At 41.3% G+C, this 14,309-nt stretch overlaps 2 protein-coding genes across 3 annotated transcripts in view; one reads left to right on the forward strand and one right to left on the reverse strand.

Moving 5' to 3' along the window:
* Window positions 1–6,255, reverse strand: part of LOC124302586 (homeobox protein dve-1) — a 78,723-nt gene extending 72,468 nt beyond the window's left edge. The window contains exons 1-2 of the mRNA XM_046758893.1: window positions 6,224–6,255; window positions 5,729–6,007 (exon numbers count right to left, since the gene is read on the reverse strand). Coding sequence (XP_046614849.1) covers window positions 5,729–5,821 — 93 coding nt within the window. The 5' untranslated portion in view covers window positions 5,822–6,007; window positions 6,224–6,255. The remainder of the gene's footprint in view (window positions 1–5,728; window positions 6,008–6,223) is intronic.
* Window positions 6,256–8,697: 2,442 nt separating this feature from the next.
* Window positions 8,698–13,976, forward strand: LOC124303349 (solute carrier organic anion transporter family member 2A1-like). 2 transcript variants are annotated; one of them, XM_046760440.1, is made up of 9 exons: window positions 8,698–9,332; window positions 9,423–9,632; window positions 9,814–10,072; window positions 10,271–10,412; window positions 10,527–10,818; window positions 10,997–11,186; window positions 11,425–11,683; window positions 11,767–12,199; window positions 12,601–13,976. In XM_046760440.1, exons 1-9 carry the CDS (start codon window positions 9,074–9,076, stop codon window positions 13,722–13,724), a joined length of 3,168 nt encoding a protein of 1,055 aa, XP_046616396.1. In that variant the 5' UTR covers window positions 8,698–9,073; the 3' UTR covers window positions 13,725–13,976. The 2 variants fall into 2 exon arrangements, with proteins under 2 accessions (XP_046616396.1, XP_046616397.1); XM_046760441.1 differs by having other exon boundaries at window positions 12,613–13,976.
* The last annotated feature ends 333 nt before the right edge of the window (window positions 13,977–14,309 follow it).

A 14,309-nucleotide genomic window follows, 5' to 3' on the forward strand; every position in this document is an offset into this window, starting at 1 on the left:
TTAACCCCATCTTTTACTTTTCTTCATTTTTTATTTCCCCTTTTGTTTTGTGTACTTTGTTTTTTGCCCCTATGACGTTTACTTGTCATTGCACCAACTCCGATTACACATCAGCCGTAATCGATTCAGTCATTTCTTCATTTCTGACATTGCAAATAGGTACAAAAATATGTCATCTTCGTCGCAAACCGTCTTATTAAGATATTTATTGAACAAAGTCATCCGACGTATTCAATCTGTACAAAAAAAAAAAATTCGAAACAATGCGAGTAACAAATTTTTGTTGATTGTTAATTAATACATTTTAAATTCATTTCAGGGTACGTTTCCAGTATTCGGTAGTCGACGAAATAATTACGTTACTCACTGCGTTGTATTTTCAAACGCACCTTGTAACCGATTAGCTATTGCGTGCAAGATAATTGATTTACTTGCACACTTTTTTTTCATCGTAAGCACTGTTTTTTTTTTAAATTTGGTTTTGGTTTTTGTTTTGTTCAAGAATGAAAGAAAAATTAAGAAATAACAGGTTTTCTATTGATTACAAACAATTCCTCGACTCTAGTAATTTTTCCGTAAATTTTACGTTCACGATCATGAAAAACAACGAATAATTATACAATTTTCACAAGGGTCGCTTAAAGTCGGTGTTATTGTACATAGTTATGTAATCTGACCTGATTCGAGATTCGTTTGGTTGGAAAACGGCGTTGGCAATTCGTGATTAATGGGATATTTTAATTGGAATAATATAATGATCGTAACTGGAGTGTTAAGAAAGCGATTGTATAAGATATAATCCTTTGTTTTAACCGGGTCAGAAAATTGTGCGATGCATTTATAAGGTACATAATAAGTAAGCATATTACGAATGAACCTCCTCATAATTTGCGGCTGGATGATTATTTTTTTTTTTTTCACCCTCACATTAGGTGCTTATTTCTCTTCTCACAAACGGCAAGGAAGACGGCTTGAATTGAGCTAAAAAGAGCAAAGAAATTCAATGCCCGTTTTGTGAACAGTCAATGCAAAAGAGATCGCGTCTTCGACGACGCGGGTATCTACAATATCAGGGGTGAGTATTCAGGCTTTTTCAGAGATAAATAAAAGTAAAGCGTAGAGCAAAGATAGGTGGTGCCGTGTACGAGGAAAGGGGCTGTCTTTCTCTCTTTTCGTCTTCCGTTCGATGCCCAAGAGACAAAATAAATATGAAATGTTTTTCATCGCACGGTTGTGCAGGGAACGTGTAATCCTCAAACGAGGTTCGACGGTTCTTCGAGGGATGGGAAAGATTTCTACCAATTATCGATACCGTTCCTTTTGATCTGCGTTCGCGAGCATCGTGTTGATTTTCAAAACTGTTACGGTCTACGTTTGCTTGTGTGTGTCTCTAGGTATAATATACACAAATATATTTATAAGCATATGTATGCCGTTTTATTTGCAAGGCGAAATAAAATTAGTGGTGTGCAAAAAAGGAATGAAAAAGAGGAAAAGACGATATCAAAGAAAATTCAAATAAATCGTGCTTCCTATTTTTTTTTTTTTTTTTTTTTTTTGCCGGGAAAAATACGGCGCTTGTAGCTGACGTCTGGCCGATGCTTTCAACCCGTTTTGCTACTTCACTTTTATCCATTTGAGCAGAAAGTTGTCGAACGATTGATCGGGGATATAAATAGATATGTCCATATGAATTACGCTCCACATGAATTATGCCAATATCATTTATACTATGATTTGATAGTTTTCAGAAACCGATAAACTATACGGTAACTTCTGAGCAGGTTTTATAGTAATCAGTATCCAAGCAACCGAATATGCTATATGTTGTTAAAAATGTTCCAGTCAAATAGGCAACATTCGAATCATTAATCTTTCAAAGTGGTGTTAGTAAAAAATGAGCACTCAGAAATCCTTTCAATTGAAGCAGGCGATAATTGTTTCGATACAAAGCACGACAAGTTTTGAAAATTAATGGAATTCAGTCATTTTTTCACGAGACATTACTATTTTACTATTCTAGATTTTCTCTTCCACTATTAATATTAGTTAGACAGAGTATAAACTAAGAAACTGATCACATCGTAGTTCATGATGCGATGTATAATTTCTCCGTGTTGAAAAAAAGCGGAGCGTTATTAGGTATAATTTATATGGGGCATTCCATACCAAACCGATCTCCGTATGACCCTCACCATCGGCGAATTTTTTTTATTTTTTACTATGGTACAGAGTGTAAAAAACACATTTTTTACCAGGGTTTAGAATTTTTGGACCACGGGTTTGATTTTCACTGATCCCAAAAACACGAAAACCCAATTTTCAAATGAATACCCCTGATCGATTGATATCAAATTTTTCTCACGAACTCATTGATGAAAAACAAAAATTTTGAGACCAAGATTGAAGTGGTTAAGCTCTTGATTTAGATGCTAGAAACGAAATAAGTAATTAAAAAATGATAAAAATCGAATTGAATACAAATTTATATTTTATTTCTTCTTTCTCACTTCTCTAACTTCCATCTTGATCTCAGAATTTTCGTTTTATAACAAGGAATTTATGAGAAAAATTTGAAGTCAATCGATTGGGGCTATTCATAAGAAAATTGGGCTTTCACATTTTTAGAAGAGGTAAAAATCAAACCCGTGGTCCAAAAAATCTAAAACTCAACGAAGGATAATTTTTTATTTTTTTTCTTTACTTCACACCATACTTAGAAATAAATAAAATCGGCGATGGTGAGGGTAAGACGTAGGTCAGTTTGGCGTGGAACGCCTCATATACAAAGCGATATAAACAGCGTAGACAATTCATCAAGATCTCCGATTCATAAAAGAGTTGTAATCCGGGGTCGTCGGTGCTTTGCGATGAATTGAAGGGGCAGGTGGCAACGCTGGCATAACCTCGGCTCGCAATGGGGTGGTGAAATAGGGACCTCGGGGTTTCAAGAGGGGAACCATTGTCATGCTAAGTAACCGAACTTTGGAAGAAAAATTCTGTCATTTTTCGAGCTTCGAACTGGCATTTATACGCGCTTCGATTCCGCATTCAAAACTCGTCTTTTATATCCCCAACTTTCGATTCACGGAGTTTGCTTACTGCGAACGAGTGCAAGCGAATACGCATTTAACGATTTACACGAAAGGTGTTCTTTACAAATTTTAGCTCAACATTGTAATGCCTGTAATTAAAATACAAACCTAAAAATATTTGGCAACACTGCACCTTTCGATAGAAGGAAGGAAAATTGAAATCCTAGTTCGGATTGTGCATGAAAATCCATGAATGGTAACTTAATTCTAAGTTATTCACAACCCGCAAAATTCATCCGAATAGTTTTGCGCTCATTCTGTGTGAGCTGGGTAATCGGACCTTCCACTCCGCGACCAGCCGCGTCCGAAGGTAGATTAATTCCATTATGACTGTTAGTCCACCACTCGAGGATCCCCCGTAAATCAAACACCCTTCAAATAATTAACAGTTATTTTAACTGCCCACCCTGCAGCCGAACGTGTATACGATACACGCATCGCGATCGATGCGTCGATCGGAAACCGAGAAATTTACAACTTCTGATAAGCAAAGTCGACCTGACTAATGCAAATTGTATATTTTCAGCATCAAACTATCAGAAATTCGAACAAATAAATGAAAATAGGCACGATCGTAACTCGATGAATGAAATCTTTTTATACCACGTAAATTTCGTAGGTGAAATAATTCCATGACGTTAAAATTTAGCGGATAAACATCATACCTCTTAATTTAATTTCTGTACTTTCTTAATTAACAGAGATATTTTTATGACCCTTTCGTTGTTTTCTTTGAGTAAATCGTCAATAAAATCAAGATTGTTCAGATATGACGAGTGAATTCTTATTATTCTGCAATAATCTGTCTCATTACCAGGTGTCCTGATGCGTGCAATATAAAATTTTATCACAAAATATTGATTCCAGTGAATTAACTGGAGAATATGATATATTGTTTAGCTTTTGTGGGTGTGAATAAATTACGAGATTTGAATCTCATTATGGGCGATTGTATCAAATTTCTGGTACTCCGTAAACAAGTGCACACATCTATATTTGTGTAATTAGCTGACTGCCATTAAAATGATTTCAGCGTTATTCTCCGTTCTATGATGATAAAACTCAGGGTTATTGGAGAGCTAATGATTTACTCAATTTGAGTCTCGAAGTTTTCCAAATATTGATAACTATTGCATCAATGGAATAATTATTACTTTGAAATCCCTGAATTTTCGAAATCTCGGTTGATTTGTATCTAACAGAAATATTCGTTTCAAAACATCAGGCAACCGCGATCTCGTCAGAGCCGTGTTATAATTAATTAATTACGCGTAAGAGAAATCGTATTGCAATTCCACGACTCGCTGTATTCGTTTCAATTTGTTCGCGGCTCCGGTACGATTTTAGTCCATTAATTAAGTTCGAGTCAGAGTTGCCAACGAAAAGGACATTCGGCTTGGAATACTCGCCCCGAGGGCATGAGATTGGCAATTAGGTAGGCGGTAGCAAATGTAGATGGAGGTGGGATGTATTCCTACCTTTTTGGAAACGAAAAGAAGAAGAAAAAAAAAAAAAAAGAAACGAACATAATATATAAAAAGTGTTGTATCTACTAATAAAAGCGGTCTTACTTTTAAAAGCAACCGCTGCTACCGTTGCCGGTAAAATAGGGGGGGATTAGTTCGTACCCAGGAGCACGGAGGCTTAAGCATTGATGAGGTTTTTAAATGGGTTCTTCTTTGACGGCGACGAGTCGAGGAGGGGTAGGCAAAAGAAGAAGAAAATGGGAAGGGAAGTGGCAGACTATACTCGCCGTAGTCCCGGGCAGGAGCGGGGGAGAAGAGAGGGGGCGGGGGGGGGGGGGGGCGGATATTTACCGGGAGATTAAAAAATCGAGGGAAAAATTAAGTGTTACGGGGGCACGAGCGACCCCCGCCCCCCTCCCCCCCCTCCCCCCGCCCCTACCGCCCAGACTTAATTCCATGTAATCCTCGCTAAGATTTCCCCCAGCGTCGCGACGCCCTCTGCATGCCTGCTGCATCGCGACCCCGTTACGGTGGAAACTCGAGGGCAGTTGTGATCGAGAATCTGCAATCGATTCCACTTGCGCGATGAAATTTTTATCGTTGCAATAACGGTTCGAATTTTGTTGAAATTGAAAGAAAAATTTTGCATTGGTAACTATCGGATGTGATCGTATCATCAATTTATTGCTGCACCGAGATCAAAAAGAATAGTAACATATGATAGGTTTTCTCGTTAGAGTTGAAGAAATTCATTTTATATTGTATCCATGAGTATATTTTGAACGGTTGGAATAATATAATGAGAAAACTTCGTTCCAGTCTTTCCAGTAATCAGAAAACTGTTGTGTTAATACTGTACCATCAAATTGAACAGAACTCGGAGTTGTTACAGATATTTTGAAATGATTCGAGCGGAGAAAGACAAATTAAACGATGCTGGCATATTTTGTTGCAAAAAAATAGTTGACACTTCTTCCAGCTGTTGCACTGCTATGACAGTTCAACTGACCGAGATTTCGCTCGTAGCCTCGACTCCGATACAACAATTTCCACCGATTTATCGTCATCCAAAGGACAGGGCGATGCTGGCAAATAGCGCGCAGTAAACTGCAAGCGGGCCCCCGGACGGTCGGAGAGCTTAATTGTAAAATAATTAAATAAACTTACGGGTTGATTACTCGAGGTCAAGTCGATGTGTGGGCGATACAAATATTTAGAGGCTGGACTGGCCGCTGATGTTATTAGCAAATTAGCTAACATCAAAGAAAAGCTTCGCGCCGGTCACTCACTCCGCTAATGGAAAGCTCTCCTCTCGTCCAACGTCGACCTGACCGTCCCTCCTTGCGCCCTCCTCACGTCCTATTCCAGTCCTTCCCATCCTTCCACGGTGCATCCAAATACTTTGATATCTCGTACGCGGGGCGAAGCATTTTGCCACCCCACTGCCTGAGAGCCACAATTTTATAGAGTTAATGCGGGGGCAAAATATCAGTATTTATTCAGTCAGTTGGTCCAAGGGAACCGGTCACTTGTAATTTGGAAAGAATGTGCAAGAATAAGTCGTTCCAATTGACTTGCAACTTTTCTGGATGAATTTAATAAATGAACTCGAGTCAACTTATAATACATTAAGAGTTAATAATTGATTATTTGGGACAATACCAGACATTCGTGGCGCTCTGCCTGCGATCTTGTTTTCGACTGAACTCGACTCTGTACAGATAAACACTCTTGGTTCTCACACACTCACTCGGTATTAGGATACATACGTGTAGGTCGGATTCTGTTTACTCAATGTCAGTATACAATACACAGTATAGATACATGTGTGTACAATATAAATGTATAGTACATACATCAACAAATCTGACCAATCAGACGAAGTCTTTTTCAAAGCTAGCTTACCACTCAATGGAGTAAATTAATATGTTTAATAAGTGCATGGACTCGTTTAATTTTGTTAGATGCCATTCAATTTCATTTCAATGAAACAGACTATTTATTGAAATCAAGTAATGCTTTCTCTGTTTTTTCTGTGAAGGTATTCGGTCTTTGTTCTAAGGTAAATTATCAGGACGTAGAATTGATTGGACACCGACGGATTATGGCCGTCGGTTTTGATTTTTAGATTGTATTCCTCAAACCCGATGCACCTTCCGTCACTAACACTTTCGCACATGATATTCACTTACGTTGGTCCCACTTTCTTCGTCAATGTTCCGAGTGATACTGTAGTGTATACACCTGTTTTCTCCCGTGAAATAAATAGGACGAAAGTTTACTTTTTTGGTCCGCATTTCATTCACCGATTTGTAACCATTTATTGTTGATATTTCGATCGTGAAATTCAAGAAAACGGGTTTCAGACTACTGTAAGTAGTTACAGAGATGATATTTTTTTGTCAAATCAAAACTATGAAAAAAAACACGATTTTTTACTCTAGGTAATTAGATTAAAATTCTTTTTTATCCAGAAATTCAAATCTTCATACAAGAAATTTCACCTGTATTGCGAGAATTGAGTCAATTGTTACCGAGTCCGGAAATTAATTAGAAACATTTTCCTGCAGATAATCGATCAGTAAAAAAACTAGTTTCCCGATTTCGATTATTTTCTTATTCTTTCAACGATTAGCATCTAAATGCTTTTTAAATTTATACACCGTAAACTGTATTAACACGCTTGGAAAAACGTCAAATCTATAACACTTGAATGTAACTCTAATATCTAAACTAAGTATCGAAATATTTTTTCACAAACTGTCCACATTGGTGTTTTCAAAAACGGAAATATAGTTTTTGATACGTTAACTAGAAGAATCGTATAAATGAGAATAAAAATTGAGTAACTCAACAGGGAAAAAATTAATGATTTTCGGAGAAAGTTTGACTTGAATATCGAAAGAAACGACAAACTTCACGATCATCAAACTTCCGATGTCTTGCTATAAAAGTTCGCGCAATTAGTCGGCGATCGGTACTCAGAGCCGATAAGGTAACGTATTTTCTTTGAACAAGTGCAAATACGAATGCAAATGAGGTAGACATTTCTGGGAAGATGGCGCCCCGCCTACCGGGGCGCATCGAGGGGTATTAAGGGTGATTTTTTCCAGGTTCTGCCGGACTAAATTTCGCGCCTTAAGCCCTGCGTGTAATCCCGCCCTTAATATTCAAAAACGTGATCGCCCTGCCAAGTGCTGCCCCGAGCTGCCCTCTGCCTCTCAGAGGCTTTCATATGCTAATTGGCATCCGTCATTTTCTTAGAACGCCGACTGCGGTGGACTTTTACCGTATCGTCTCGCGAGTTCCAGAACCTTCCGAAATTTCCGAAATTATAACACACTCAGACACTCCATTTTCGTCATTTCTGCTTTCTGGCTTTAGCACTGTAATTGATAGACGGATAAAAATTGCAGGTTAGAGTTCAGAGTTTTTCCTTCCCAAATCGAATCGAAAAATTCTTCCACATCCTAAAGGTGAATTCTCACAATTATCGCAATCACAGACGAGATCGAACATTTTTTGGGATGGTATAAAGTTTTGTTAGTTTTGAGTGTTTTGAAAGATTCAATTCTCAGCTCAAGACTTATTGTATTACATGTATAGTACAACTATTATAGTTTTCTTATATTATGTTGATATAACTAACCTCAAGTAAATTTCCAAAGCTGTAAAAAAAAAAAAAAAAAAAACTTCAAACCTTTGAACGAGTGACGATAATTTTGTTGAGTCAATCGCAGCATCCGCAATTGCGTATTGCGTAAAATTCGCTTGAAAGTAATTTTTTTATTCTATAGTCAACGAACGATGAGTCATTGATACGAACTACTTGAATCAAGATTAATTTCTACGCACTATGAGCTACGCTCTGGGTGAGCATGTTTTACAACGAGTCAACAAATTGCAACTGTGAGGCGTAAGTTCGGCCCGACTCCTCGAATTTTCAAGGAGTTTGCTTTTCACCTCGTCGAGAATGAGCCCTGAATTGGAAATGAAACAAAGGGCCCTCAGACTGGAGGGCATCCTTGCGCGGGTTTTCGACGTGGCCCATATACGCCAGTAGAAGACAAGGCGTGTGTGTCACGCAACTTTATCAAGCGAGATATCTGTTGCCGTATCTACGCGAAGATAACACGTGGACTCGAATCACCGCGCCTATAGAAGCTCCAGCGACCAGATTGTGCCTCCGTGGTTAATTCTCTCGTCAGACGTTTCATCCGGGGTAAAAAAAAATGCTCGAATTTGAGAAAAAAAACGGGCGAATTCGTGCCTGAGATAAAAAAGAACTACGGAGTATCGCTTATCCTTTCACCCTGAAGTATTTCGTCGAACGTTAAAGTGTGTGGGGAACCTCGGTGAGTCGATACATGCAGTTGTAACAACCAGCCTCGAGTCACATCGCGAGGTGTGGATGATTCGTCATCACATCAGATCAATCTGATAACGAATTACGCTCGATCGGTTATGAACTCTCGAATAGTGAAGTGAAGAGTGTTTCTCACAAGGATCGAAATGGCGATCGGACCTCAGAGGGTGGTAAGGTCGGAACTCGAGGGGGGATTGTCAGGACCCGCCAATCCCATTCCAGATGAATCCATCGACTGTGGTTGCGGACAGATGTCCTGCCCCAAACTTGCCAGGTTCGCCACGCGAAGTCTGTTCGTTGGTCTCGTTAGCACCATCGGAACAGTCCAGGCTGCGGCTCAAGCCTACTTCTTGATCACGAGTCACACTATTGCCAGGAAGTTTCAGTTCGATCCGACCATCATCGGTAAGTCAAAGAAACATCATTCTCATGCCTCCTTCGACAGTGGAAGAAGACCCTTGTTTGTGACCCACGGCTCTCTTTTATCCCTTTCAGAATGGGTTGTTGTTCTCTCATGCCTGACCCCTGTGTTCGTTGGCCTCCTCGTCGCATATTGGGGCGACAGAATCCACAGAGCCGCATGGACCGGGGGCTGGGTAATGGTGCAAGGTGTCGCCTATATTTCGCTGATCATTCCACACCTGGCGAGCAGTGACGAAGTGGAAGCTGAGTCGACAAATGTCACCCACATGTCACTCTATTCTGGTAGGTTTGAGAGAAACGAAAGGGTGCAGGTAGAATCGATATTCACGCCAGTGAAAGTGAAGCTCATCGAAAGTATCGACAGGAGTTGTAGTCACGTTGATCGAGTCACACTACGAATGCTTGAAACTTGTTAAGGATCGTGAAATTCCTCTGTCTATAAAATGAATATATATGTCGACAGATGACAGTCCTGAGCTCTGTTCCCCCGAGACGGCGTCGTTGACCATGGACAGCACCGACACGGGTTACGTGATTCTTGGTCTGCTGATCGTCATGCAAATCATCTCTGGAATTGCGAGCGTAGCGTATTACGCGCTTGCACTATCTTACATTGACGACAACACCAAGAAGAAGAACGTCGCTATCTACATCGGAGTTGTTCTCTCTGTCACGTGCTTCGGAGTCTTGCTGGGCTGCTTGTTGGCCTGGTTATGCCTGATGTGAGCAATTTGACTTGACGCTATAAAATAGTTAAAAGTAAATCCAAACACTTTTGGTACACTGTTGGTAGTGTTCGGTATATTTAATGACGTACGATGTTGAATTTAAAGAAGTTGGTGATGATTATCTTCAACAAGCGAAAGGATCTCTGGCAGATGGTGTAAATTATAAACTGAACTGACAATAAATGTGTTTAGGGTAGACTCCGAGAGCTTAAGCAGAGTGGATACTTACCAGGAACAAATTGGAGCATGGTGGCTAGGCTGGCCGATCCTAGGAGTTCTTTTAATAATTCCTGCTTTCTTCGTTGCTATATTTCCGAGAAGGTTACCTTCAGAGGTGAACGCATGTACCTGATATCATTTAATACAGCTCGGTGTATGAAAAACATTAAATATAACATAAAATCGATGAAATTCTAACGATGCCAATGTACAAAACGAGTTTTTTTAGGTTGTAGAACAGGCTGCAGCCTCCATCTTGGACAGTGCAAATGGGTCCAGACGCAGCAGCTTTAAATCCTACAACCAAGCACTTGCCAGTACTGGATTTTTTCGATCAGTGCTCAGGATGTTTGAGAATAAAATAATAATATTCAATGCACTGGCTGCCTCGTTTGCCATAACCGCATTGGTCAACTTCATGGCGAATGAAAGCATTTTTCTCGAGTCAAGGTACTACATCCCAAGGCCGACGGGGATGTACCTTGGATTCGGTGACCCATGGACGTCCAGATTAGTCGCACGTGAGCTCGCTTTGATCTCTAGTCATTTCGAAGAGACAATTCGGTCAAATGAGCAAACAAATTTGATAATAATAATTAAGGCACACCTACTTTTATGACTGCCAAAAGATATGCCGTTTGATTGGTGACATTCAGCATTCCCCTGCAATAAGATATCATCTCCAATTATTCTCCTCAGATATCACAAGACCCATCATCGCGGGCTCGCTAGTCATTATCGCTGGTCTAATCATCGCAAAGTTCAGGCCCGCAGCGTCGTATGTGGCAGGATACACCGTCATAGCCATGGCTTTAACGGCAACAATTTTTCTAGCTCTAGCGTTTGCCACATGCGACAAGCCGTCGATTGTTGGAACCTACAGGGATACGTAAGAGAAACAATTATCCACTTTCGATTTTATTGCTTCGTTGACGAGTCGTCGAATACGAAATCACCAATTAAAAATCTATTGCCTGGTTAGAACAAGGTTTTTAAATACGAAATATTTAGATTCTGCTCTGTAAAAATACTGCCGGTGAATATGAATTTTGTTTTTCTTACGCAATTAACATATACTGTTATTAAATTTATCACTGAAACAATTCAGCAGACTCCTCAATTTACAGATTGATACTCCTCAAATATTGCAACAAAAATTGCCGCTGTTCCCGTGACGCGGACTTTCGCCCAGTGTGCGACGAACAAGGAAGATTCACGTTCTACAGCCCGTGTCACGCGGGCTGCACGACTGTTGAGTTCGTCAACAACACCAAGTACTACACCGACTGTAGCTGCGTTGAGGAGATGCTGGGCTTGGGCAACATCGATGCTGTGGACGGACCCTGCGGCTCAACGAGTTGTCACATCGGTTGGATAATTTATCAGGTGAGTACAGACCAGTTATCAAGAATCCATCCGCCATCTCCTCCGAATCTATGATCAACGACTGTTCGAACCTCTGTCACTAGGTGAGCTCGGTTCTGATTACGGCGTTGCTCGCTACGGCGGCGGTGGGAAACGTGATCATAGTCTTCAGGGCCATATACCCGCAAGACAAAGCGTTGACCGTAGGTTTCCACATGGCCCACATAGCCATGCTGGCTTACATGCCTGGAAAGATGCTGTACGAACGAATCGTGGCGAGAACTTGCAAGCTTTGGGGTACCGACGAAATCGTTTGCCGCTTGTATGACACTGACAAGCTTGCCGACTACATCTGCTACCTCTCAGCGGCCATCGCTGCGATAGGTGCCATATTCCAGTTCCTCGTCTGGTACTTCAGCAGGAATCTTAAGCTGTACGGATACCCCGAAATTGATCTACCCGAGGACACCGAGCTCCAGGGCGTGCAAACGTCTCCGTTACTGGGAGGCGTTGTGGAACCTCTGCCAGCAAAATCTGGTAAGTAACGATGTGTGCGAGAGTGTAACCAATCCTGAAGGCAGGTGTACGTCGTGAATAAAAATCCTGTGAGATCACTTGAAATCAGTTGAAGTCATCAAGCCACTTCAAGTAACGTATAGTGACGTAAAGTTATTAAGTCGCTTGAAGTTCCTTAAAGTTAATTGGAGCAATTTGAAGTTATTTCAAATCACGTAAAGCCTCGTGAATTTACGTAGAATCACTTGATATCTCTTGACAGTTCGTAGTTGTAAACCCATGAAAGCACTTAAGCCACTTGAAGTCATGCAGTCATGAATTTTTTTGAACTCTTCAAGTTCTGAGGTCAAGTACAAGCAAAACTTTAGAAGCGGTTACCCCTTGGAGATTGATTCATCACAATCATTTATCACAATCACCAGTTGATACCGTAGATGAAAACCCTGACGACAATCCTGGGAATGTTGATACTGCCGTGACGCCAACTGTGCATTCAGTCACGGCAGTTCCTCAGGAACGAGTCAACCAGCCTTCGGTGACGGAAGAAGCCAAGCAAACGGGCACTCCACTGAAATTCGGACCTTTGGGTCCAGGCAACATAAGGACGAAGAGTACCGAGCCTGCCGTAACCGAGGCCCGAACGGCAGCGGAAACGGAAGACGAGCTGGACTCATCAACGGATGACGAGACACACACGGTAGGGCGAAAACGCAGCACCGAAATCGCTTACAGACCATTGGAATTGGACTCGGACGTCGAGATTGATCTAAGCAGTGCGGGCCCGAGGACCAGGAGGAACGTGATCAGCAGAGACTTCGACCCTGTACTGAACAACATCGGGATAGCATCCTTTCCGACACAGGATTCGCCCAAACCGGCAATCGAGTCCGACGAGGAGGACGGTGTCTACAGGGAACGACGGAAGTCGAGGCCGAGTAGGTCCATGCAGAACGTGAGCTCGTTGAGCCCTGTCCAAGAAAGAGTCAGGGAGTTCGAGTCGAGGAGCGACAACGACGACGGTTTTTCGAAGACTGACAGCTTTGAGTACTCGGCTAAGGCTCCGCAGCGACCAAAGAAGATCACTCCAGAGCTTGCGGCGAGACGCGAGCCCTACAGGCTCACCGGGGACTTCAACGAGGTCGGAATACCGATTTTGGACCTTGACAAGGAGCCGACGACCCCCCTCAGTCCGGACTTCAAGATCCAGAGCATTCAGGCCAGTCAGGACAACTTTCAAGGTCATCTCAGCCGCGAAAATCTCGACAAGATTCCCGTCTACGATCCGAGCAAGGAGCTTGGAAGCCCTGAGAGTCCGATAAAGTCAGAGCAGTATAAGCTTGAGGACGTTGTCGCGGAACCGGAAGTTCCTCCGCTGCCAACCAGTCCACCACCACAGAGCAGCGGGTCTTCCGGTTTCGGCAGTCTGCCTCTCTCGGACGTTGAAGAAAACAAGGCCTCGGCTAGGTCCCGGGAAAATCTCGGCAGTGACAGTCCAGCCACTTCACCTGGCGGAACCAAGCTGCCAACATTGATTACAGATTTTTAAGCTGGGTTCGAGCTCGACCGCTCATCGCGCGTCACTCTGAATAGTACAACGAAACATGTTATTTTATATATTTATTCAATAAAACAGTTATATGCTGATTTGTGCTGTGATTCTGCAACTTGCCTAATTTTTCGCCGTACAGCTTTTACACATTGGCATCGTGAAGAGCACCTAACGACTGTAACGTAGTCGAATTGAGTAACTGAGTCTTGTTAAAACGTTATAGACATGCAGGGCATTGAGATTATGCTTCGAGTTTTTAAAAAATTACAAACTGAATCACGAAAGTATTCTATGATCTGGTGAACAAGTTTCTAAATTCTCTGTTACAATTTGTTATCTATTACGATTATTCAATTTAGGCTGTCGTTGGCTTGCTCTCGACAAAATCATGTCGTCAAAATCGAAATTTATCTCTTACACTTTCACTCGTCACTTAACCATCCTAAATTTCCATTTCATTCTGACTCTTTAATTTCACTTCAAGTACAGACATCAATTCCTAGAAAATTCAAACTCATCTGAAATGTAATTAGGTAAAAGAATTTTCGAAGCATTAATGTTGATGACTTCGTACTAATAATA

This window comes from Neodiprion virginianus, chromosome 4, assembly GCF_021901495.1.
Source record: "Neodiprion virginianus isolate iyNeoVirg1 chromosome 4, iyNeoVirg1.1, whole genome shotgun sequence".
NCBI classification, from domain to species: domain Eukaryota; kingdom Metazoa; phylum Arthropoda; class Insecta; order Hymenoptera; family Diprionidae; genus Neodiprion; species Neodiprion virginianus.